The sequence below is a fragment of the Mycena indigotica genome (assembly GCF_014461135.1).
Source record: "Mycena indigotica strain 171206Taipei chromosome Unknown Mind.scaff0011, whole genome shotgun sequence".
Lineage (NCBI taxonomy): Eukaryota > Fungi > Basidiomycota > Agaricomycetes > Agaricales > Mycenaceae > Mycena > Mycena indigotica.
The window spans coordinates 1,078,591-1,103,867 of NW_023503010.1; the positions used below are offsets into that span (position 1 = coordinate 1,078,591).

Sequence of the window (25,277 nt, forward strand, 5' to 3'; positions counted from 1 at the left end):
GTTCTACTGGCCTCCAACTCATGTGTGGGGCTACGATTATATTGAATAGAGTAAGGAGGACTGGATTAGGGCTCAGGAGGATGAATTGTTAGAGAAATATTAATCTGTGTTCTCTATATAGTTCTGTAAATAAAAGGCCAAATAAAATTTGAGTTATATACTGTAGTATTTTATTCAGTTCATATGTCACGTGTCACACTAGCTATAAAACCCGAATTTTTTTTCACATGTCACACCTGTCAGTGGAACCTCCCTTTTGGCCCCTCGGAGACGATTCCGATTCCGGTCCGATTCCGGTTCCGACTCCGGTCTGGCCCTCCATCTCGCGTGCACAATTACCAATCTGTCAACGCCCTCCCAACGGTCGTCCCTAGCAGATGGACCCTTAGAGTTTCTTCTACTTGGATCCTCCCCTGCTAGGACCTTGATCTCAGGCCTCTGGGGTTGCCCTTATAGAGTCTAGCCACTACTGTTTGGCACCTTTGGTGGTAGGCCTGTTGGGCGTGCTCTATATCAACAAACCGCTGTCCATGTCAGTGCTGCGGAAAGACTGGTCCATTGCTTGCCGCCAGTTATCCCCAAGTCAAATACTTTTGTCAACTAATGTCTCTCGAGTCGACCCATACAAGCACTCAAGCTGCGGCAACCCAACCAGGGCCTAAATTTGAGTTTAATATCAAGACACTTCTCAGGCGGGGCTTGAGAAAACCTAGGCTTGGGAGCATACACCTACCATTCCAAACCAAACCAAAGCAGAGCTGGTGAAATCAGGCGAGTTTGTATTTTCTGCGACTTGCTACATGTTATTCATTTCCATGTCCTAGGCTGGCAAAGGCGGCAATCTCCGAACAGCAAGAAACTGAACAGTTGGCTATGATGCTACACGTTCAGAGTTTGCATAGGTCGAGGCAAGAGAGCCAATGAAGCTATGGCAAAGATGTTATAATAGCCACATTTGAGAAAATATCTATCATATTCTCTGTAAACATCGCTTTAAATCTTGCAGAGGATGTTCTAATGTTATTCATAGTTGGGACGAGAAGCAGATGAGGCTTTTATTACTTTTGGGGCTCAGCTTGCTTATGTCATCCACAACGATGAGTCCAAGTACTATAATCCGCCGGTTGAGGAGGGGGATGGCCTGCCGATGAGTATGACTTCTTCCCGAATCTAGTTCTTTGCAGAAGCCAAGGGATGACAAGAAGAGACTGCAGAAAAGAGAGTCCAACACAACACAAGCGAGCGTGCAATATTAGAAAAACATGTTTGTCAAGCAAGCGAAATTGAAGTTGATGAGTAGAGTAACACACTGTGCCATGTGCGCACACGTCTCCCCTTATCCCAGACAGACACAGTAACAAAGCGCCAAGCACCCTCTTGTTCATCCCAGGTGGGCAGTTGTTATCAGAGTGCAGTGACCATCACGGTCACTACACTCTCAAGCACTACCGTTGGTGGTAGGCTGTATTTCTGTTCACTGTTTGGTGCACTCTGCGCCAACAAACTGTCTGGCCCATCTTTGGTGATGGCACCATCATCTGTTGGCGCAATGTGGCCATCTTTCCTAGTGTGCATTTCATGACTGTGCTGCAAATACCATAAGCTACCGCAGCTCAACCCTTATATCACTATTTCCTTTGACTACACACATACTGTCAAATTTTATTCAATTTGAATGCCAAAAGTAGTGTGATATCTAATGCAAAAATATCAATTCAAATTATTTCCTAATTAGGTAGTTCTTGGTGCCGGAGGCGCCCGGAACTGTCAAAAATTGCTTTTTTGGGAGAGGTTTTCGAGCAAAATGGTGTTGTAAGAGCAACCCCGGAGGCCTGAGATCAAGGTCCTAGCAGGCTGTCATAGTTCGGGTCGGAGCGCCTGTAAGGGCAACCCTGGAGACTCCGACGAAAGCCTAGCAGGGGAGGATCCAAAGAGAAGAAACTCTAAGGGTCCGCCTGCTAGGGTGCCAACTATATACTGGTCGTCCGTAACTGCTGACGTAGAGCGCAGAAGGCCTGGACGGCGTCGCAGGCTCTGTCCCAAGGTGATCGTTGGCAGGGTCTTGACGGATCGGTGATTGTGCGGGCGAAGGAGGCCGTGGACGATGGTCGGGGTGGGTCGGAGCATCCGAGGGAGCGCCGGTCGGATGCACCTCGGATGTGCTCAGACGGTCCGAAGGAGGCTGAAGCGGGGTTCCCCTGACACTTTTATTGTATATCAATCAAAGTGGCAAAAAAGGCCATTGTTTTGGACCATTAGAGATTATCAGCAGCTGCAGAAAATAGCCTTCAGAAATTTTAAACTGGCTGCCAAATTTCAGAAACATTTTTTTGAGAATGCTAAGGCTTTTCTGCAAAAATTTCGAGCTTCTAGTGGTATGTCTGTAAGTGGCTGGTACTTACAACTGATTAACCTTTACTGTAACATATTTGAACCTGTTTTCAAATTTCTCTCATCAGTCGATCAATTTCTCTCAAATATTTTGCAAAACCAAGTGCTGATAATCTCTATTATTTTCTATATATAAATCCTGCTTAGGGGACCATTTTTCGGCTGAAGCCCTGGTGTGTCTGGAGCTACCTATTTAAACTACTTGAATTCATTCAAAGAGGGTAAAATTGTATTGTAGGGGTACAACATAACACATAACAGCAAATATCTTGATACTGGAAACATTGGCTAACAGCCACAATTACTCTCCCTTAGGCCAAGCAGATCTTCAAATCGTAGGTAAACAACGGAAGATCTCGATAATCGTCGATTCGCACGATGTAAGGTCAACCTCAATTGAAATTGTCCATTAAATACAAAGTAACGAAAAAGGCAGCGGTGAGATGATACACGAGATGGGGGTTCAGAGGGGAGGGGGAGTTCAGTTGAATCATAGGTTTTCACTTGCTCTCTTCAGTCTTCTCCAACGGGAAGCCGTTCTCATCTACGACGACGGCAACCGGGACAGGCGTGGTGTACATGGGCGGCGCGACGAATATCTCCTCGGCGTCGACATCCTCGATTTCGAGCACGGTGTAGTACTCCGCCTCGGGCGCAGCGCGGGCGCGGAAAGCGCGGACGGCGAGTACGGAGAGGACGAAGAACATGCGGAGGAGGACGCCAATGCCGCAACCTGGGGTAAACATTAGAAGAGCACGTGGAAATGAGTCGGCACGCACCAAGAACGAAAGCGACGGCGCGGCCCTCCCATGGACCCAGACTCATCAACGCGACATGTACGCGGCCGAGGAAGGACTCCGGGACGCCATGGCCGTGGGCGTGCATATGGTGGGCGTGCTTGTGCTGCGCATGGTGCACGTGCACCTTGACCGGGGCGTCAACGGGGAGAAGATGGTGCGGGCCATGGCCATGACCGGGGCCCTCCAGAATGGGCGGCAAGCCGGGGGGGAACTCTGTTCCAGGCGGCGGGCGCGTAGGCTCTCCGCCGCCACTCTTGATAGAAAACCCAAAGGCAATCTTGACGGCGGCGACCATCTTGCCCGCCTGGTAACGGAGACCACCACGGCCGCAGGGCTTCCCTTGCTGGCCATGGGTGAGGGCAGGGACAACGTTGGTGAGCTGGATGGGGACGGGGACAGCCACAGCGCCGACAGCGCCCTCGACGATGGGCATGGGCATGGCGTGCGGGATGCCGATCCTGCCTATCGGGACGGGCACGGGCTTGGTTAGCCGTGCCACATCGACGGCGTGCAGCTCCGCCACGTTGCCGTTGCTGGACGCAATGATGACCCGCATCGGACTGGCGTTGGCTGTGGCCGGGCAGCTCGTCAGCGCACTCATGACTCATCGCAAGCACGCACCGAGGCCGCCACTGAGGACGGCGAGTGCCACGACGTTGCTGGAAAGCTTCATGGCTGATTCAAATGAGTGTTGGGATGGAGGGTGGGTGGGTTTGGCTGGTGCGCTGGTGCAGGGATGAGGGTTTCGTGTGAGGGGGTGTGTGACGTGACGGGCATGACACATTCGTGATCCCCGAGATGTGACAATACTGCGGAGTGATGGGGCCTGGGCCAATGAATTTTGCCAGTGTAAGTAGTTTAAGTCGTCCAAGTCATATTTTGAACATGTTAGGTCACACATGAAGTACAGTACACGATCCAACAAACAACACACACTTGGGCTAACCTATACTACCTAGACATCTTTTAGTCGAGTCACCATCAAACACATTCCGCTCGCCCCCGCCCGCCCCGCAGGCCGCGGAGCCAGGTGTGCCCGGCCAGAAAGTCGACCCTGCGCAGGCCTTTCGCGCGCTCCGCCTGTTCCTGGTGGTGAACGCGGCGGACACGTGCGCCTTGCGTGCCGGCGGAAGCGCGGCCCACTTCCGCCGTGGTGATGAGCACGTGCAGCGTGTGGTGCAGCGCTGCGAGCAAGTGGCGGGTGTCCCAGGATCGATCTTGCGGTTGCGGCCCAGCCGAAGCAAACATCCGCATGGTGAGAAAGGCTCTGGACTGTCGCCTCCCCGGGCCAGGCGCCGTGCGTGATTCCCTTCGTTCGCCGCGTGTGGGCCAGCGCGTGCCAGTGGCGGTGTCGTTGAGGACGCGGTGCTGGCGCGTATCGTCACCGTGGCCAGCATTGCAGTGGCGTGCCCTGTGTCGCTGGGATATAGCTCGGCAATGGTCTGAGTTAGCACGGCAACGTCGTTTGGGTTATTTGCGGAAAGTGCTGACCTGTGTGCAAGTGCTTCAGTGGTATGTTATTGTCAATATTCGCAACAGACAGAGGTATATTCAAGGTATATGCGAGCGTTTATACGAGCACAAGCAGCGCCCCTCCGGCCAGGACGCCCGCCGTTGCCGCCAAGGATACGCCAAGACGGAGAGCACCGGCCTTCTGAATTGAACCCGTTGAACTCGAAGTATTCGCGGCGGACCCAGAAGAGGATGAACCAGAGGTGGAGCCAGAACTTGAAGACGAGGCCGCGCGGCTGCCGTCGAGAGTTGTCGGCCTCATGCTGAAACCAGCGCTTGTGCATGCCCGCACATAGTCTAACAGTATCGTCAGCAGAGCCACGCCAAGGTGAAGAATTGACACTGCGCACTGTCGAGAATCGCTTGGGCCCCCTCCTTCGTCATCACCCCATTGGTGATCATGCAGTTATAGCACTGCGCATAGCCGTCCACGATGCCTGTGGTGCACATCTCGGACAGCTTCGAGTTTGCGGCGAGTACCGCTTGGTCGACATCCGCGCACGCGGAAGTGCAGCCGCCGTTGCTTTGCCGCTCGAATAGTGGATGGCTCTGTGCGATAACTAGGAACATAAGAGAATCATCGAGAGCATAGGCGGTAGCTTACCCGCTGGAATCATTGCCAGAGCGATGGGCCACATGGGAGTAAGTTGCAACGACGACAGAACCGGCCGGTCATCAGGAGCGACGGGTTAAATACGACCTCAGGGGGTGGTATTGCCTTGGACGAGAAGTGTCAAATCAACCACTGTCGCTGGAAGTGGCAGGGACTCCTTTCAATCGTCCTGGAAAATGAACGATTGAAAGGAGCTTGTACTTAGACTTGAGGGCGCTCGCGAAACCATTTGACAATGGTGGCTGCACCTGGAACTAGTTATTAGAAACAACGAGGGACGACTCCGAAAAGACACACCTTACAGTGATTTTTCGTTCATGGCAGAGATGGATTAACCCTTGGTCAATGAGGGATATGCAAAAGAACAGGCACACACCCCACCAGACCCAAAGGAAGCGATGTCGCGTTTCGGAGTACATTGTGGTTTGGGAAAACCCATGTCACATCTGTCATGTCATCATGACATGCACGTTACAATCAGATGGAGGTCACGCATCATCCACGTAACGTATGCCAAGCTTCTTCTTCTTTTCCTTCTCCCACTCCCAGGCTTTTTGCCAGCTGGGTGCGTGCAGTCTATACCGTGATGTACTACGGCATACTGGCCCAGACATCCACCCTCGCTTTCCGGCTGCATCTACTTGTGCTCGCTCCCGCCGTGTGGAGTCCTGTAAACGGATGACCCTGATGTAGCGAAACGAGCGAGCCATGTGGGTAAGTTGATGATATCTTGACTTGTCCCGCATTGACTTACCTTTCACAGAGTTTCCTTGAGTCATGGATTCACTGTTCAGGCTCCGCTTCAGCCGCATGTGGTAACCCCCGCGTCCTGTCAACTCGTGCGTGTTGCTCATTCGTTCTCTTTGTCGAACTCGGAATTCATTCATGGCAGGCACACCAGAGAACCCTCGGCCGTAATTACGGATCTAAGTACTATCGAAAAAAATTGATCAGCGCTCCTACAATGTTTCCGACGTGCGTTGATACTTCCTATATCTGTTCGTGCCGCCGTTCATCTGAGTAAAGCGCATCTCATCGCTATTACTCATCGCCTTCAAGTTCTGCTCGACGTTCAAACTCCCAGCGCATATCGTATCGATAGCAATTCGGACCGCAACTTGCTGGACACAGACACGGCCTCCAGCCAACTCCGAGTCTTGCTCACTGGCAGTGTAACATGACCGACCGCTGGCGCGGGATGTCGTCAAATTTTATCTCCGCCACGATCAGAATGAACCATCGAGTGAAGGTACGTTGACGTTGTCCTGTAGGCGTAAGTGCGTAATCATGCATCACAGTCGCTGCGGCCTGAATGGCAGCGAATGCACGTTTGCAAGCCGCCACCGTACTTCCTTTTCATGTCAGCGTGGATGGATAGACAGGCAGAGCGTTGTTGGTGGCTTTCCCATTGGGTGGTGCCGATGAATCAGTAAGCATGAAGACCCCGGTGATTCGACTGGGTGGTGCATGGATGTAGCGGCCGGGATGCCGCACTGCGTTCGACAGACAATCAAATCTAATATACTATTCAGGATCAAGGGCGGGTTGGTTTAGCGTCGTGTCAAATTGCACGGTGAGTTGTTTGACGCCTTGCCGTTTGGCCGAGCATGCACTTACTCGGAATGGACGAGTAGTTGTTAACGGGACAAACTTAGAGCGTCCCAACGCGCATGTGGTGGATATGATGCCACTGGCGTACGTCAAGCCGAAACTAGCAGTAAGGAAAAGTCCAAGCAACATCCGGCTCGGAGTCGACCTCGCAATCTACAAGGATGAGGTAAGTGCTGTAAGTTGGGGCCTTCAAGTTGAGTGTCTTATGACTTTCGTCCTGCAACAATTGTTCATAGTCCAAGTCAGCGGCGTGGGCATACGAGACCCTGGCATATACTCTCTTCGATAAGATGATTCTCCACACTTATCTTATCATCCGTTCTGGGCTCGAAATTCAAACTCCGCGAAGAGCGACGGATGGAATTCTCGGTTCTCCGGTTCGTTTTTTCCACCCGCGCCTATCATTGAACGGAAAATCCATCTCCCGCCAACGTGGGGACAATTGGCCGCGGCCAATATGACTGTGAGGTTCATTGCGCCACAGAAGTTCGCGTACCATACCACTGTGAGTACACGGAAGGCAATTTGAGTAGTTTATTTGACCTACTGCAGTGCCAGTGCCAACGCTGTTGCGTTTCAATGGGTGGCGCGTCGTTCAGCATATGCACAACGCATGACTGCGACCGCCGCGGCCGCTAATGTACAGTCCAAAGATGGACAATGAACATCGATGGAAGACTGACAAGCTAGGCCGCTGGCTACTTCGGTCACAATAGGCTGGCAGTGCCACGGATTCCACCGACCGTCCCATGGGCGTTTACAAGTGCGTCATCATCTTACATGCCAGTGCGGTTGTTACCAGCCTACACACCACCAGACACGCGGACCTCGATGGCTGTGGAGCGTCTGAGAAGTTGCACAAAAAAGGGAAAAGTTAAAGTTTGTCGAATGCTTTCCAGGCACTTTCTTCTCACCGAACAGCGATCCGGCCTCATTGACTCGGATAAAAGTCCATCATTCAAGGGGAAGAATACACGATATCAAGATCACAATATTACTACACTTCTTACGAACACATTCGCCCTCTACATTTGATCGGCATCCTGGCGTTGCTCGTATGCTGCCTCTCCGACCATATCTCCGGTGTTTGGACGATTTCCAAGCTGTGTCGGATGTGTATACCCTAGTCCGCCGTTGACTGGATGAGAAGCAATGAATTTTTGGTCGTGGATCACAAATCCAAGAAGCCTGACGGAAGCTCACCCTTATCGGCGGCATACTGAGCACCCGGGGTCGGATAAGACGGTGGCTGACCTGTTGGATGGCCGCTATATGCATTTGAGCCCAGTCCGAGGTCAGAAGGTTCAGTGTTCGCAGTGGTGCCGGTGGAGTCTGCATTCCGGCGGTTAGCGCCGGTTGTCTATTAGCTGATAACAAGCTCCAGTCGAGCCACCTCACTTTGAGCGTACGCCGCTCCCCGGGGCGGAGGAAAACCATAGCTGCTCGTAGTCGCCTCGGAGTTCGCTCCGTTGATTCCTGTGCCCCAGCCTGGAGTGCAAAAGAAGCACAAAACTCAATGGCGTGCGGGTAAACCGGACTTCCTTCACACACACCTTGGAGGGAATTACCTGGCCCCGTTGCCGTGGGTTTGACAGAATGTCCCTTGATCATTGCAATGCCTTCTTCGATTTCCCTACGTCCTCGACGTGCGATCCCGTCGTTGGTGCTCGAATCGCGGTTCTCGACAGAGTCAATGGCAGCGAAGGTTGTCCCGCGGACAGTATTTCCGAGTCCTTGGGCTACTTTAGCACCGCCTCTGTACCAAATCCGAGATAAGCTGTCGCAACCCCGCATATGAATCAACGAATAGCGCACTTTACTTTGCTCCCGATGCTAGTCGAGTTCTTAGAGTGGGGGTTCTCGCTACCAGTGGGGGCTGCAGACATGGTTTCTGTGGGTCAGGGAGGCGTAAAGAGTTATAAACAAATCGACGACTCCGCAGTATGACGAAACCACAACTACTCTATGACATCATATGGACGAGTCATCCCACGGTAACCCTCCGTCGGCAATCAGAGTTTCCTTTTTCAGCGCCGCAAAGAGTATATAAGGAAGACTGGGGGTTATCATGCCATCCAACGAGCTTTCCCTCTCTCTGGGAGCTGGAAGAGCTTGTTTCATTCAACTCCTCTGGTTTTCCTTCATCAAAAGCCTTTCCAGATACTTCTTGCGTGCCACCTGCTGCACAGACCAGCTTCAAGGGACATTCACAGCTAATGTCGCTTGCTCTGCTTGTGCTCAGGCGTCCGCAAGGGTATCTGGAAGCTTTTGCGAAGAAAACTGAGGATAGGATGTATACTGACCTATTTCATTCAATTAGGCGGGTCACGGTCACATCAGATTTTTTGGCCGAAATATTTCGGCGGGTCACAGGTCACAGCCAAATCTTTTGGTCCCAAACTGTCCCAATCGGGAGGATTTTCAAATTTTCGGCCCCTGCAGCGCGCCAGACTTCCTAATCGGGTAGTAGGTCACGCGAAATTCGGCCTGCGGCCGAATTGGACATTTCAGCCAAACAGTCACGGGTCACAGGCCCGCTGAATTGATCGAAATGGGACAGTACCTTCGGTTCAAATGTGGTTTGAACACGCCAAACACTGTGTTTAACGTTCCGTGGCCCTTTCAAGTCATCTTTTCTGCCCACATGTCTCATACTAAAGCTCCTCAGCGCTCCTCTCTCATATTTCCCCACAAGAATCCAGGCTGATCACCCCATCAATTCTAACTGCAACAGCATGCATGGGCCACTGGCATACCTGTTATTCTCAGCTGCACTCATACCATTACCCTTGGAGAATCCACCGCTCAAGGGTTTCAATGTGGTACACATCGGCACTGCTTCTGTAACACACCTTCTTTGAAGCATAAATAGATGGCACTTCGAAGACGCTGGAAGTTGGATGGAAGCATCGCCTCCGCCATTGGCATGGGCGTGAGCTTGGCATCACTCGGATGTATAGTGAGTCAGCGCCGAGCGGCCCGGGCCTGTGGGCTTGTTTGATATAGGAACTTAAATAACTTGAAGTACTAGTATGGCAGTCTTGACTTCAATTTTTTGTCAGTACTATCACTACACTTCATATTGAGCTCAAAATCTTATGTGATTTTTCCTAATAACTTTCTGCATGTGACGTGATTGAAATTACTAAGATGAAAATCGAATCGGACCCGATCATACCTGATCATCGGATATGGTGATGTGATATGGACCATATCACATATGGTGACAGTGTAATGTGATAGCTTACAGTGTGACAGACTGTCCACGAGACGATTTCAAGCATGCTGAACTTAAAAGAGAAGCTGCTCGCCTCTCATCTGTGCCACCTCTGCATGAGTACGCCACAAACGTTAACCAATTTGGTACATAAACATAATATATAATATAATAATAATAATAATAATAATAATGTGAAATATTATATTATAATATTTAATCCTACTCCAATGAACCTTTGGCATTTTCAACCTTGGTTTCCAGTATATAGTTTACTCTCCAATAGTAGCTTTGTCAGGGGAACCTCCCTTTCGGCCCGGAGACGTGTCCGATTCCGGTCCGATTCCGGTTCCGACTCCGGTCCGGCCCTCCATCTCGCCCGCACAATCACCGATCCGTCAACGCCCTCCCGACGGTTGCCCTGGGACCTCGCCTGCGACGCCTGTCAGGGGATGAGGGTCCAGGTGCCTAGTTGATACCAAAGCCGGGGGAACAGCCCCACGGCCAACTACTTAAGTACAGGGCTATCTGCGCACGGACCAGTCACGTGATCAGTCACAGCTGTCACATCACATGCTCCCCTTACAACGCCGCCCAAGCCTTCTGTGCCCGACAGCGGCAGCTACGGACAAGCAGTATATAGTCAGCTCCCTAGCAGGCGGACCCTTAGAGTTTCTTCTCTTTGGATCCTCCCCTGCTAGGTCAGCTTCATTTGTATTTGCTTACCAATGTTCACGCTTTGGATCCTCCCCTGCTAGGACCTTGATCTCAGGCCTCCAGGGTTGCCCTTACAGCAGAAGAAACTCTCTACGGGATCAACCGGACAAGATTGCCAGGTTCGGCGCTGACTCAGGCTCGGAGTACGAGTCCGTTCCGCCCTCGTCACCGCCCCTGCCACTTGTCCCCTCCTCCTCTACTCCTGTGGTCCCCGCACCTGTCATGCCGTCCGGAGTCACTCCTACTGCAGACGCCCGGCTGGACTCACTCAAGGCGAAAATTGATAGCCTAACTGAGGCCCTTCCTTTACTCACCAACCAGGCTTCCGCTGCCACTGCCGCCGCTAATAATGCTGGCGGACCCCAAACACCATCGCCGGAGACGTCGATTCCGACTCCGACTCCGGTCCAGGGCGACTCCGAAGCTCTTTTTGGCGACATCAACCTCGCCTCAAAATTGGTCTTGCGACCAAACCCCCCGTTCACCTTCAACGGCGACCGGAAACGCGGCCGCGCGTTCCTCTACACGGTCCGCACCTACGCCCGCCTTGCCCCTGAGGCCTTCGTGGTCAATGGAGAGGCGAGCGAGGAAAAGGCTGTCCGCTATGCCATGTCGTTTATGGCAGAAGGACCCACTCAGCAATGGGCGGAACGCCACGGAAGCAAAGCCCCGTTTCCGTTTCCGTCCTGGGGCTCGTTCGTTTCCAAGTTTCGACTCCGGTTTGTCGAGGAGAACGAGCAAGATCACGCTCTCTCCAAGCTGGAGACTTCCGCCTATCACATGGGCACAAAGGATGTCTACCAGTACACTGACGACTTCGAGGACCTGATGGACCTCGCCGGATTCGAAGATACGTTGGTCAAGGTGACCAAGTTCCGCCACAGACTTGATCCCCTGATCATCAACGGAATCACGTCCTCGAACACCCCCCCGGGATTACCTTAGCTGGCGCACCCGGCCTTCTGTCAATACGAGACCCTGGTCCGGGCCAAGCTGATCAAGTCAGCCGCCCCCAAGACACCTGGCGGTTTGATTCGGACTCCGTTTCCGGTCAACCGCATCCCGGCTCCGGTCCCTTTCCGCCTGGTGGCTCCGGTTGTGCCACCCGTGGCCCGCGCCCCCACTCCAGCGCCTCCAGCTCCCGTCCCTAGGGAGTTGGATCGCACCAGGGCCCGGGGTGCCCCTCGTCGCGCCTGCTTCAGGTGCGGCGACCCAAACCATCTCGCCCGGGATTGCCCCCTCCCCGCCGATGTCCGCTCAATGGACATCCTCGATGAGGTAATCCAACAACCCAGTGAGGAGATGTTAGCGGAGTTGATCGCCCGCTACATGGACACAGCTGCCCTGCCGGAGACGGCAGCGGAGTCGATGCCCGGAGAGGATTTTATCTCCCGCAACAAGTGACTGGTATGCCCTCGTTTGCGTCCATAAATCATTTTGCCTCCTTGTATGATGAATGCAGTCCTTTGCCCTACAATGAGCCCGAAACGAAAGACACACCCTCTCCTGCCCCCGCCTCGACTCTGTCTCCGACTCTGCCCGCGACTCCGGTCATTATCCTTCGCCGCCTCACTGCCTGGGAAAGGAAACTACCCAAGCAGTATACCGTTGCCGGGGTGAACTCCCTCCACCTCCCGTTAAAGCTAGAGTCCACCACCAGCGCGCTGAAGCTCTTGCTCTCTGGGCTTGTCGCCTGTGGTGCCACCTCCAACTTTATTGATACGAACTATGTTGCTCGGAACGGCATTCCGGTCTGCACCCTCGATCAGCCGATTATGGTTTTCAATGTTGATGGCACCCCCAATGACGCTGGCTCCATCAAACAGATCGCGGACTTGGTCCAACTGGCCGTCACCCATCTTGGCAAGCAAGACCTCATCCTGGGGTACTCCTGGTTGCGGAAACACACCCCAGAGATCAATTAGGAAACCAAGGAGGTCAAGATGACATGATGCCCTGCAACTGCTCAACCTGCCGTGAGGAGGAGCGTGTCAAATGGACCGAGCTGCGGCGACTCCGGTCGCTCCAGAAACGTCTCCGCTCCGGCCTGTTCCCCTCGGTTTGCACTATGGACCTCTCTGGCCCTGATGATGGAGACAATTCCAAGTCCGGTCTCGATTCCGGCCTGCCTGATCTGATACCGGATTTGGACTTGGACCCGGATGATGACCAGCTCGAAGATGGTGACCACATCTTCTACATGGTCACCATCTTCTACACCTCATTCCAGCCCTTGGAGGAGATACGCACAGGCAGCACCGTCTCACAGAGCCTGGCCGAAGCCTTTGCCAGGAACTCCGCCCCGCCACTCTCAGACATCCCGGACTGGGCTAAGGAGTTCCAGGACATCTTCAACAAGGAGTCCTTTGACAGGAGAGCCTGGGACCACGCCATTGAACTTGTCCCCGACGCTAAGCCCACCAACTGCAAGGTGTACCCCATCTCGCCCCTTGAGCAACGCGAGCTCGACACGTTCATCGAGGAACGGCTGTCGACGGGCCGGATTTGCCCCTCCAAGTCTCTGATGGCATTTCCAGTCTTCTTTGTCAAGAAGAAGGATGGCGGACTCCGCTTTGTCCAGGACTACCGTGCTCTCAAATGCGATGACCATAAAAAACCAGTATCCCCTCCCGCTGATCAACGACCTTGTTACTTCACCAAACTTGACGTTCGTTGGGGGCTTCAACAATGTCCGGATCAAAGAAGGTGATGAGTGGAAAGCAGCTTTCTGGACTAACCGAGGCCTGTTTGAGCCCTTGGTGATGTACTTCGGCCTGACAAACTCTCCCACGACATTCCAAACGATGATGAATGACATTTTTCAGGACCTCATCCTCTCCAGAGATGTCATGATCTGCCTTGACAACATCTTGATTGCCCATTCCGACCTTCAGAAACACCGGCAGATCGTCCAGGAGGTCTTATGGCAACTCCGAGAGCACAAGCTGTACCTCCGAGCGAAGAAGTGCGACTTTGAAAAATCATCAATTGAGTACCTCGGAGTCATCATCTCCCACAACCATGTCGAAATGGACCCCGTCAAGGTTGCAGGTGTCTCCGCTTGGCCGACTCAGGAAAACAAGAAGGACATTCAGCAGTTCCTTGGGTTTGCTAACTTCTACCGCAGGTTCATTCAGGACTTCTCGGCCCTTGCGCGTCCTCTCTTTGCGCTCACGGTCCTTCTTGGTGAGTGGCTCACCAAGAAGGACCAGCAATGGACTTGGGGCGATGCGGAGGCCAGTCTTACATATTACATGCTGAACTTACAGGGTTAGAAGTTCAGATGATATTATTCATATCATACACATTATACATTTGCTGAAGCTCAGTTCAGTCCTTGGGCCAAATTTGTTCAAAGGTTGCACAAACTCATAATGCAAGGGAACTGAACATTTAATAAGGGTATATCAGAGATTTTCATCACTAGCATCTTTGATTGCAGATCTAGTAGATATATGCAACTCAATGCATCAATCTTTCAAGGTGAAAGATAGTGTAGAAAAAATTTGATTTTTTGCACAAAGATTTCCTTTTTTAGAACAAATATGTAAGAGGTTCAGGCTAGCTTTTTACACATTACACATTTGGAGGAGTTCAGTGTTGAGTTAGTAAGCCCGAAGTGTATGATGCATCATTCATCTTGTTCAAGTCAACTGTGCTTCGTGAAGTGTGTGCGCACAGTCTTTACACAACTTCTTTGCTACTGTGTAAACTATCAGCTCAGAACAGATATAATTTCACTGACAAGTACATTTACAACATTCAAATATGCATAATCATGATTTATCATTCACTCTGGCATCTTGCTGTTGTTCTTCAACGCAGCCTTGACAAGGTCCCTAACGCCTTCCTCTGCCCTATTCCTGAGCTTGATTACCTCCTCCCGTGCTTGTGTGATAATCGCGATCACCTCTGCAGTCAACCCCCACACCTTGATTTCTTCTGCACTCAAAGGCGCATTTCGTGTCAAAATTGCGATGTAAGCTTCCTCAGCCTGGGCGCGCGCCATGTCTTCGCGTTCGCACAACATGATTGTCTCGAAAGGATCAACATCAGGCGCAACGAGCAGATTTCGCAGGGCAATCTTCTTGATATTGTCCATCTCGAACCGATCTGCAAGCCTGAGAATCGCTTGCCAAGTAGTCTTGGGGGCAGTGTAGTTGGTAATCAATCTATCAAGGCTGTTAGCAACGAGACGGGAAAGACAATACCAAGGTACGGATTGTAGTAGAGCCAGAGGAGATGCTCGAAGTCTTTGCTCTTGACGCCATCAAGGTGGAAGACGGGCTCCGGCCCGGTGGCTGATATCTCGACTGGCGCCATGTCGCGGAGCACAGGTGAGTCGCGATGGAGGAAATACGCGTGGACTCGGAAGAGGACATGTTGTACCTAAGTCCAGTGAAATATTTAGTTTTGAAAATGATCATGCTGACGACCCACTTCGAAAACAAGCATGCCATGATCCCGAAGCCAGAAGTGGGTGCTTTGAGAGCATGGCTTCGAGTCCGGATTCATGCTTGGATGACACCCAAAGCACACTGGGTAGTACAGGCACAGGACGTGCACATTTGCGGCCTTTAATAGTCAACTGGGGGATCATGATCGCGATAGGGCTGGATCGAAGAGCAGCAGCGTGAAGGCCAATGGTCAGCGCAAAATCTATCATGGGGCCAAGGGTGCGCCACGGTACTCAACGACGAGGAACATATTTTGGTGGGTGGATGGATGATTTGATTTTGGATGTGCCACCGTTTCGTTGTGGGTTGGGAAGGATAATGGATCGCAGGGAGAAGCACAATGTGTCGGCACTCGACCCGGAATTGTTGACGGATATATGATATCAAGTTGGGGAGGCCAGTCTCTGTCGAAGTCTCAGACGCGAAGGTCCGGCGGGACTTCGTCAATTGTGGAACTTGTGGTGCTTTGGTGGTGGTGCGGGTTGGGAACTGAGATGAGTATGGCGCGGATAGGCTGAGTGTGTGGTCGCAGCCGAAATGCGGAACCAATCGTCCACAGGATATGCAAATCGCACAGCGGAAGGTATCTTCTCCCAGAACTTCAAGGACAAAGAATATCCGAGGCTTTTCTTCTTGTCACAGTTGAGGGAGAAGTAGTAGAGGTCGCAACCATGAGGCCTGGTCGTCATATCTCGAACCCAACCACTGGCACCTCTCCAGAACTCGCCCGCTGCATGCGTGCGAGATGATAATCCAGGCTGTGTGGATGACGACGCGGCACCGGGTGAGAATGCGGAAAGACGGATATGACTCTGAGCGCGAGCTGGAGGGTATGTTGTTCTGCAGGGAAAAGAAGGAATACATATCAGAGTAGGAGAAACTGGCATAAAGGTCTGTCAAAGCAAATGGAAAAAAGCGTCATGCGGTCACGGTGTGACCTGCATCACGGTGTGACCTGCAGGTTCTTCCATCTCTCAATACCGCGAGGTAACTTGAATCAAGGCCATAGCACTTTGAAAGAAGGGGGGGGGTCACCGGTCGGTCGTACTTCGTGGCAGTCATGATGCCCCACCCGTTGCGAGCACGCGGTCCAGTCGCCTGACGGCCGACGTGCTATTTTTGGTCTCACTGGCCGTCCCCCCTTCCTTGCGCTTTGCCATGGTCAAATTCACGCTATACACCGGCGGCTACAGTGCGTTAGGCCATACAATTCTCGGGTTTTGCTCACCGGCAGTGATGTAGCATCGTTCATCGTTTCCTACCTCTTCGACACGCAGACCTCTGCCCTCACGTACCTCCAAACTATTCCCACTTCAGCCAATCCATCCTGGCTCAAGCAGCATCCAACCGACAATAATGTCATCTAGTACGTGGTCATCAACCCCCTGGAGCCTGAGACTTACATGCGCAAAGTGCCGTCAACGAAGTAGGACCGCTCGGGATGCTGCAGTCCTATACAGTTACTCCTGCGGGTGGTCTCTCCCTCCTCGATCAAGTGACTTCGGGCGGAAACGGGCCTGCTTTCTGCGGCCCGCTATTGACAGGACAGGTCGCTATCATGAACGTGAGTGACCACCCAGAGCTTTGCGTGGCTCAGTTCCTGCAGTATGGCTCTGGCAATGGCGAAATCGTTCCAACATCCAAGACCGGTACTCAATTCAATAACTCCACGTCGACCCTCCTTTCATTCACTCCGCCACCTGGTGGTACCTCGAACCCACATATGGCGGTTGAGCATGGCAGCGAGGTCTTCGTCCCAGACCTAGTGTGTTATAGTAACTTCGCGCATCATATCTCATGCTGATCGTTAGCCAGGGCGGCGACAAAATCTGGCGCATCGGTCAAGTTGGCGGCGGCGCTGGGGATTTTGCAATCCATGGTTTCATTCAGCACCCAAAAGGGACGGGACCCAGGCATATGGCCATACTGGGTTCGCTGTCGCCGCGTATCTCTTCTCTTGCTTAATATAGAATATAGGCTCAGACTTGTTTGTCCTCCATGAAACCGCAAATCTCCTTACAAAACAAGCCATCCCCTCTTACCCCAACGGTACCTCTCCCTTCCTCGCCAATGCCACGACGGTTGCTTCGGATAGCCCCGCGGGTGCGACCTTCGCCGCTGCGGAAATTTTGCTTCCAGTCACCCCCCAGCCTCTCATATACGTGTCAAACCGAAATATTGCCGGTACACAAGATCCTCGCGGAGACACCATCGGAATCTTCAACCCTTCTGACTTGAGCATTGTCAAACAGGTCTACACTGGCCTTGTCAATATCCGTGGGATGGAACTGGGCTTAGGACCGACCGGGGAAGAATATCTTGTCGCGCTTGGCGCGGTTAGTGGGGGGATGGTCATCTTTAAGCGGGTGGATGGGGGGCGAAATCTCGTCGAGGTTGCAAGGAATTCGAGCGCAGTCCCGCGCACGACAGTGGTCATGCTCCCAGCCGTTGAAGCTGGTCATAGTTAGTACGAGCTTTCTGCAGACGACTCGGAATTGTCTATGCAGAAGTGTTGCCGGGCGAAGCCTGACAGCCAATATTCGTTTATGAAGGCAACATTTACGTCTCGCACTGTAATTTTTGCGTCCAATCTGTTGCTCATAGAGAAGCAACATGAGGCAGGCATAGTTCGAGCGGTAGCCTGACGCTCCATGTTATGTGGCTCGGGCACCAGCAGTGCGGGGAGCCAAATTCACATCCTCCACCACTCGGCCCATAGTTCCCATCGCCCCTCAGTTTTGCACCTCTAGGAGGCGCGGGTACATAGAGAAGAGAAAACGGCAAAGATTTGGCGTGGCGCGCACGGACCATGCTGTGCCGCACGTGCCACATCATTCCCTTCCTTCTTTCTCGACCTTGCTCGACCTTGACTCGACCACTCGTTTTCCCTCAGCACGGACTGTGCTGGCCGCCAACGCACGGTTGCTTGATGGCCTGCCCGCTGCTGGGCACGGGTAGGATCGGGGAAGACCGGAGGAGCTGTTTGGTGGGACTTGGGGCGGCAGGGGAGGAAGCTTTGGACTGTGTGACGGTGTGTTCTTGGTCTTCATCGTTGCATGGGTTGTACTTAGCTCCTGATTGCAGGCTTTTCATTGCTCCCCGTTGATGTAGAAGCTCCCGCACTGCCGCTCGATCCTCACCAGCGCCGGTCTGCGTTGTGTCGTCAATATCGCATGAATGTAGAAGACTAAAGCTTACCCTCACATCCCACGTCTGAGAGCCGCCACCAAGCGAGACACCACTCAATAGTCGCGTTATTCGCTGTCTCAGCCGACGCTGTTCTCTCGGGTGGAACAAGGAGGTCGCAGCCGAATCCGCCTCCGGAGCATGTCCAGCGTTTCCTGCTTCTCGATACGGAGCGGTCAGTCTATAACGTCACGGCTTACTTTTCTGAGTATGGCTCAGAGAACTGCAATCCTGGTACACGGCCCTGGAGGCATCGCGTTCAGCTACTTCCCTGCTGCTGCGGGTGGCCATGAGTTTGGCATGGCGACTTTGTCGACGGACAACAAGACTGTAACCACCAATGCCAACTTCGACAACCTTGTCTCCCAATACCGCAAACTATTCTCTCCCAGAGAATAATGCTTTGGAAGTGAGCACAACTATCCCGCCAACACCAAACACGGATGCCTGCACCTGTCTTCATAACAAGCTTCCGTGCTTATTCAAGCCGGCGACCAGCAACATGGGCACGTTGACGGGGGTTCTCTGCAGCCTGCTTGGTCAAGTTGGAGGCAGTTGTGTGGATATTGGAACGAACAAGACCACTGGTGTGTATGGGACAGTTGCTAGCTGTGACCCTGGTGTGTTTTTCTTTGCGACTTGAGCATTCCACAGTCTCACCTTTCGCCATTTAGCCACTCGTCTCTCTTACGCCTTCTCCCAATACTACGAACTAACCGCTCGTGTGGCCACTTCTTGCGACTTCGCGGGCAATGCCACGCTATCCGACTCGGTCAAGTTGTCGCCCCCCAACGTCGTTGCGCGAAGCTCAGCTGTAACCCAATGCCTCACCAGCCCGAGCGCAGTTTTCACCCCCAAAGCAAGCTCTGGTGCCCCCGGTCCCTCGGGCAGTGCTGGCGGTGGAGGTGGAGGTAATGGTTCGGGTGGTAATAGAGGCAGTAGTGGTGGAATGGCGGAAGCCACAACACAAATGGCGCGAGTGTCCCTATGCGGGTCGGGGTTGGTGGTCTCACCTTGATTGCTACTATCTTCCCTACTACTATCGAATGGGACGGACGCACATCGGACATGATAGATACGACTACTACTGCTACCATATTCTTAGCTACAGCTCTGCGTGTACATATAGTTTTGTGCCTTGGCAGACGATCTCATCGCTCGTTTTTTCTCCTTACGGACTGTTACGGACACAGAATCTAATTTAAATTTGAAGGACTTGTCAATTGACATGAGCACAGCTCGGCGTAAAAATGTTCTTTTGAGCTCCAAGTTCAAGTCCATCTCAAGATTCAAGAACTTGAAGCATATCACCATGGTATTGATATCGTAACTTACACAATTTCTCATAACTTGCAAAAATTTGCCAAAAAAAGTCGAGTATTTCTATCTTTACGCTGCTCTTAACTGCGTCGCCGTACTAGTACTAGTTATATAACTCCTGCGGGTGATAGAAACCGCATGGCAAAGAGAGAACAACACCGTCAGCTCGAGCATTAATATTACCAAGGTTTTGTAGTCTGTTCCGCATATCCTAGGATAAAGTAGATATATTGTATCGGACATCTTGTATTGTAGCTTTATCTTCAATCTAATAGGTGTATTGCTCTAACATGATTGAAAGTGTAAGGGCAACCCCGGAGGCCTGAGATCAAGGTCCTAGCAGGGGAGGATCCAAAGAGTGAATAGAAGTAAGCAAATACAAGTGAGGCTGACCTAGCAGGGGAGGATCCAAAGAGAAGAAACTCTAAGGGTCCACCTGCTAGGTAGCGGAACTATATACTGCGCTCTTGACGCGCCAAGGTTGATCGTTGCTCCGTGCAGTATGCCTGCGCCATGTCGCAGGCCAGGTCCCAGGGGGATCGCCAGGCGGGGGGCGGCGATGCGCCTGACGGAGGCGGTGATGCGATCACCGGAGTCGGAACCGGAGTCGGACCGGAATCGGGATCGTCTCCGAGGGGCCGAAAGGGAGGTTCCCCTGACATCACCCCCCCCTTTGAATGCGGCGTCCCGACGCATAGACCGGAACGGAATCGAGTCGAAGGTTGCGGAGGCGATGTGCCGTGGTTTGCCAGGGTACTTACGGTAGAACTCCGCGATTTTGTCCGGGGCGAAGACGCGGTCGAAGCGGACCCACTGGTCGTGCGACGCGTCGTAGCCTTTCCATCTGACAAAGTAATTCAGCCGTTTATACCTCACCCTTGCGTCCAAGATCTCCTCTACTTCCCACTCCGGGACTCCGTCCTCGAGGTCCGGAGGGGGCTGGTCGTAGCCGGGCGTCCGTCGAAGGGGTCGTCTTGGGCGAGCTCAAGCTTGACGACGGGGAAGACCGGGTGGAGCTTCGAGTAGCGCGGAGGGAGGTCGAGCTTGTAGGCACCTTTGCTGATCTCCGCGACTATCTTGAACGGACCGAGGCGGCGGTGGGAGAACTTCTCCGAGGGGCGAGTCGTCCTGATGTCAGAGGCATCCAGCCAAACACGGTCGCCAACCTTGAACTCCGGAGACGGAGTGCGTCTCCGGTCGTAGTAGCGCTTATACTCTTCCTTGGCCTTAGTGAGCGGCCTTGGCTTCGGCAACCCCAGTGGCAATTGGTCGCGGAACTCGTTCACAGACTCCATAGCGGAACGGGCTCCGGGTTCAAAGCCCATGCGCGGAAGCCGTCCCGTGTCCGTCATGAAGGGGACTTGCTGCGTGGATGAGTGGACGTGGTTGTTGTAAGCGAACTCCGCGGCCGGAATCAGCTCATCCCAGTCGTCCTGCTGATAGTTGGTGAAGATCCGCAGGTACTGCTCCAACTCCTGGTTGACGCGCTCTGTCTGACCGTCCGTTTGCGGATGATACGCGGTGGACGTGGCTGGGTTGATGCCGATTAGACGCCAGAGTTCTCGGGTGAAGTCCGCGATGAACTGTGAGCCACGGTCGGAGACGTACTTCTCCGGAGTCCCGTGATGGCGCCAGACATTCCGGTAGTAGAGGCGGGCTGCTCCTACTGCGTCGACCGTGGTATGGCACTCGGAGAAGTGGGCTCGCTTCCCAAGGGGTGTCCACGACGACCATGATCGCGTCGTACCCATGGGCCTCGGGAGCTCGACAATGAAGTCGACGGAGACGGTATGCCAGCGCTCGGGGTGTTTCCGTCGGGTGTAGCTCTCCGTGGGGCAGTCTCCGGAGCGCCTTGGTGCGACAGCACAAGTCACAGGTCGCTACATACCGGCCGATATGGCGAGACATCTGAGGCCACCAGTAGTTCCGGGAGACCAACTCCAAGGTCTTGAAGCGACCGGCATGTCCGGCGACTCGAGTGTCATGGCAGAGCTCGATGATGCGCCTCCGGAGGTCCTTGTCCTTGGGCACGACAATCTTCCCACGGAAGTGGAGAAGACCACCGGAGACGGCCCACTCGTCGGAGCGTGAGGAGCGGGGGCCTCGAGCTTGACCTTGGACCTTTAGGAGTTGCCGGGCCGCTAGTGCGACGGGCTCCTCCAGGTCAGGCTCACCGGAGAGGGCATCGCGAATGTCGCGAAGAAGTTCGGAACCGGGACCGGAAACGGAAACACCCTCGAGTGCGCGGACGTGGAAGAGTTCGGGCCGCAGAAGGACGACGCCGGAGTTGTCGGAATCGATTCCGTGGTCGGGTCTCCAGAGAGGGCGTCAGGTCGGCCCATGTCGCGACCGGGCTTGTGGTGCAGCGTGAAGTCGAACCGGGAGAGGTAGAGGGACCAGCGGGCCTGTCTCCGGTTGAGGTGCTGCGTCTTCCTGAAGTACTCCAAATTCTTATGGTCAGTCCAAATCTCGACGGGATGCGCGGCACCCTCGAGGAAGTGTCTATACTCCTCGAGTGCGCGGATGATCGCGAGCATCTCCTTGTCGTGGATTTCGTAGTTGCGCTGGACATCATTTAAGCTTTTGGAATAGAATGCTACAGGGTGCCACTTCCCGTCCGGGGCGGATTGTGAAAGAACCGCCCCCCGTCGCATAATCAGAGCTGTCCGCCTCGAGTCGGAAAGGCCGTGCGTCGTCCGGAATCGCCAGGACCGGTTCCGAGGTGACCGCGTCCTTGATCGCTTGGAACGCGGAGGCCTCCGCGTCGCCCCAAGTCCATTGCTGGTCCTTCTTGGTGAGCGCAAAGAGAGGGACGCGAGGGCCGAGAAGTCGCAAATGAACCTGCGGTAGAAATTAGCGAACCCAAGGAACTGCTGAACATCCTTCTTGTTTTCCGGAGTCGGCCAGGCGGAGACGCCTGCGACCTTGACGGGGTCCATTTCGACGTGGTTGTGGGAGATGATGACTCCGAGGTATTCGATTGACGATTTTTCAAGTCGCACTTCTCCGCTCGGAGGTACAACTTATGCTCTCGGAGTCGGCGCAAGACCTCCTGGACGATCTGTCGGTGTTTCCGGAGGTCGGAATGGGCGATCAGGATGTCGTCCAGGTAGATCATGACGTCTCCGGAAAGGATGAGGTCCTGGAAAATGTCATTCATCATCGTTTGGAACGTCGCGGGAGAGTTTGTCAGGCCGAAATACATCACCAAGGGCTCGAACAGGCCTCGGTTAGTCCGGAAAGCTGCCTTCCACTCATCACCTTCTTTGATCCGGACGTTGTTGAAGCCCCAACGAACGCCGAGTTTGGTGAAGTAACGAGCGCCTTTGAGCCGGTTGATGAGGTCGTTGATCAGCGGAAGGGGGTACCGGTTTTTGACGGTCATCGCGTTGAGGGCCCGATAGTCCTGGACAAAGCGGAGTCCGCCGTCCTTCTTCTTGACGAAGAAGACCGGAGACGCCATCGGAGACTTGGAGGGGCGAATCCGGCCCGTCGACAGCCCTTCCTCGATGAACGCGTCGAGCTCGCGTTGCTCAAGGGGCGAGATGGGGTACACCTTGCAGTTGGCCGGCTTAGCGTCGGGGACGAGTTCGATGGCGTGGTCCCAGGTTCTCCGTTCCGGGAGCGTGTCGAAAGACTCCTTGTTGAAGACGTCCTGGAACTCTTTAGCCCAGTCCGGGATCTCGGAGGGCGGGGGAGCGGAGTTCCTGGCGAAGGCTTCAGCCAGGCGCTGCGAGACAGTACTGCCAGCGCGTATCTCCTCCGAGGGACGGAACGAGGTGTAGAAGATGCGGTCACCATCTTCAAGCTGACCATCGTCATCGTCGTCGTCAGAGTCCCGGCGTCAGATCAGGCAGGCCGGAGTCGTCGCCGGAAACGGAATCGTCTCCGTCATCAGACCCAGAAAGGTCCATGGCGCAGACCGAGGGGAACGGGCCGGAGCGGAGTCGCTTCTGGAGCAGCCGGAGTCGCCGTAGCTCAGTCCGTTCAACGCGTTCTTCCTCGCGGCAAGTGGAGCAGCCGCGGGGGCACCGCGTCATCTTGACCTCCTTGGTTTCCCAATCGATCTCTGGGTTATGCTTCCGCAGCCAAGAGTACCCCAGGATGAGGTCTTGTTTACCGAGATGGGTGACGGCGAGTTGAACGCTCGGAATGGCCTTTGTAGCGTAGGACCAAGTCCGCGATCTGGTTGATGGAGCCAGCATCATTCGGAGTGCCGTCGACGTTGAAGACCGGAATCGGCTGCGCCAGGGTGCGGACCGGAATGCCATTCCGAGCGACGTAGTTCGTGTCGATGAAGTCGGAGGTGGCACCACAGTCAACAAGCCCAGAAAGGGAGAGCTTCAACGCACTGGTGGTGGACTCTAGCTCCAACGGGAGGTGGAGGGAGTTTACTCCAGGGGAGGCAGCGACAGTGTACTGCTTGGGCAATTTCTTTTCCCAGGCAGTGAGGCGGCGAAGGACGACAACCGGAGTCGCGGGCGGAGTCGGAGACGGAGTCGAAATGGGGGCAGGGGAGGGTATGTCTTTCGTTTCAGGCTCGTTGTAGGGCAAAGGAATTGATTCGTCATACAAACAAGCGAAACGATTTATGGACGCGAACGAGGGCACACCAGTCACTCGTCGCGGGGGACAAAATCCTCTCCGGCCATCGACTCCGCAGCTGTCTCCGGCAGCGCAGCTGTGTCCGAGTAGCGGGCGATCAACTCCGCTAACATCTCGTCACCGAGTTGTTGGATCACCTCGTCGAGGATGTCCATTGAGCGGACGTCCCGGGGGGGGGGCAATCCCGGGCGAGATGGTTTGGGTCGCCGCACCTGAAGCAGGCGCGACGAGGGGCACCCCAGAGCCTAGTGCGATCCAACTCCATGGGGACGGGAGCTGGAGGCGCCGGAGGGGGGGCGCGGGCCGCGGGTGGCACGACCGGAGCCACTGGGCGGAAAGGGGCCGGAGCCGGGATGCGGTTGACCGGAAACGGAGTCCGAATCAAACCGCCAGGCGTCTTGGGGCGGCTGACTTGATCAGCTTGGCCCGGACCAGGGCCTCGTATTGACGGAAGGCCCGGGTGCGCCAGCTAAGGTAGTCCCGGAGGTCCGGGGGTCGTTCGAGGACGTGATTCCGTTGTTGATCAAGGGGTCAAGTCCGTGGCGGAACTTGGTCACCTTGACCAACGCGTCTTCGAATCCGGCGAGGTCCATCAGGTCCTCGAAGTCGTCGGTGTACTGGTAGACATCCTTTGTGCCCATGTGATAGGCGGAAGTCTCCAGTTTGGAGAGAACATGATCTTGCTCGTTCTCCTCGACGAACCGGAGTCGAAACTCGGAAACGAACGAGCCCCAGGACGGAAACGGAAACGGGGCTTTGCTTCCGTGGCGCTCCGCCCATTGCTGAGCGGGTCCTTCTGCCATAAACGACATGGCATAGCGGACGGCCTTTTCCTCACTCGCCTCTCC

The 25,277-nt window shown here is 54.0% G+C and overlaps 6 protein-coding genes across 6 annotated transcripts; 2 read left to right on the forward strand and 4 right to left on the reverse strand.

Moving 5' to 3' along the window:
• Positions 1 to 2,891: 2,891 nt before the first annotated feature.
• On the reverse strand, positions 2,892 to 3,864 carry MIND_01163600 (F-box domain-containing protein; the record flags this gene model as incomplete). Its single annotated transcript, XM_037368156.1, has 3 exons — positions 2,892 to 3,124; positions 3,171 to 3,761; positions 3,813 to 3,864. The coding sequence occupies 3 exons, from the start codon at positions 3,862 to 3,864 to the stop codon at positions 2,892 to 2,894; spliced, it is 876 nt and encodes a 291-aa protein (XP_037215082.1).
• An 897-nt stretch (positions 3,865 to 4,761) lies between these two features.
• Positions 4,762 to 5,341, reverse strand: MIND_01163700 (uncharacterized protein; the record flags this gene model as incomplete). Its single annotated transcript, XM_037368157.1, has 3 exons — positions 4,762 to 5,000; positions 5,054 to 5,263; positions 5,308 to 5,341. 3 exons carry the CDS (start codon positions 5,339 to 5,341, stop codon positions 4,762 to 4,764), a joined length of 483 nt encoding a protein of 160 aa, XP_037215083.1.
• Positions 5,342 to 7,952: 2,611 nt separating this feature from the next.
• Positions 7,953 to 8,813, reverse strand: MIND_01163800 (uncharacterized protein; the record flags this gene model as incomplete). Its single annotated transcript, XM_037368158.1, has 5 exons — positions 7,953 to 8,065; positions 8,131 to 8,259; positions 8,326 to 8,415; positions 8,481 to 8,683; positions 8,743 to 8,813. 5 exons carry the CDS (start codon positions 8,811 to 8,813, stop codon positions 7,953 to 7,955), a joined length of 606 nt encoding a protein of 201 aa, XP_037215084.1.
• A 5,838-nt stretch (positions 8,814 to 14,651) lies between these two features.
• Positions 14,652 to 15,376, reverse strand: MIND_01163900 (BTB domain-containing protein; the record flags this gene model as incomplete). Its single annotated transcript, XM_037368159.1, has 3 exons — positions 14,652 to 15,033; positions 15,081 to 15,250; positions 15,302 to 15,376. The coding sequence occupies 3 exons, from the start codon at positions 15,374 to 15,376 to the stop codon at positions 14,652 to 14,654; spliced, it is 627 nt and encodes a 208-aa protein (XP_037215085.1).
• Positions 15,377 to 16,476: 1,100 nt separating this feature from the next.
• On the forward strand, positions 16,477 to 17,786 carry MIND_01164000 (Isomerase YbhE; the record flags this gene model as incomplete). Its single annotated transcript, XM_037368160.1, has 6 exons — positions 16,477 to 16,510; positions 16,561 to 16,684; positions 16,732 to 16,882; positions 16,925 to 17,083; positions 17,134 to 17,248; positions 17,296 to 17,786. The coding sequence occupies 6 exons, from the start codon at positions 16,477 to 16,479 to the stop codon at positions 17,784 to 17,786; spliced, it is 1,074 nt and encodes a 357-aa protein (XP_037215086.1).
• A 1,058-nt stretch (positions 17,787 to 18,844) lies between these two features.
• Positions 18,845 to 19,522, forward strand: MIND_01164100 (1,3-beta-glucanosyltransferase; the record flags this gene model as incomplete). The annotated part of the gene is made up of 2 exons (XM_037368161.1): positions 18,845 to 19,124; positions 19,179 to 19,522. 2 exons carry the CDS (start codon positions 18,845 to 18,847, stop codon positions 19,520 to 19,522), a joined length of 624 nt encoding a protein of 207 aa, XP_037215087.1.
• Between the last annotated feature and the right edge of the window lie 5,755 nt (positions 19,523 to 25,277).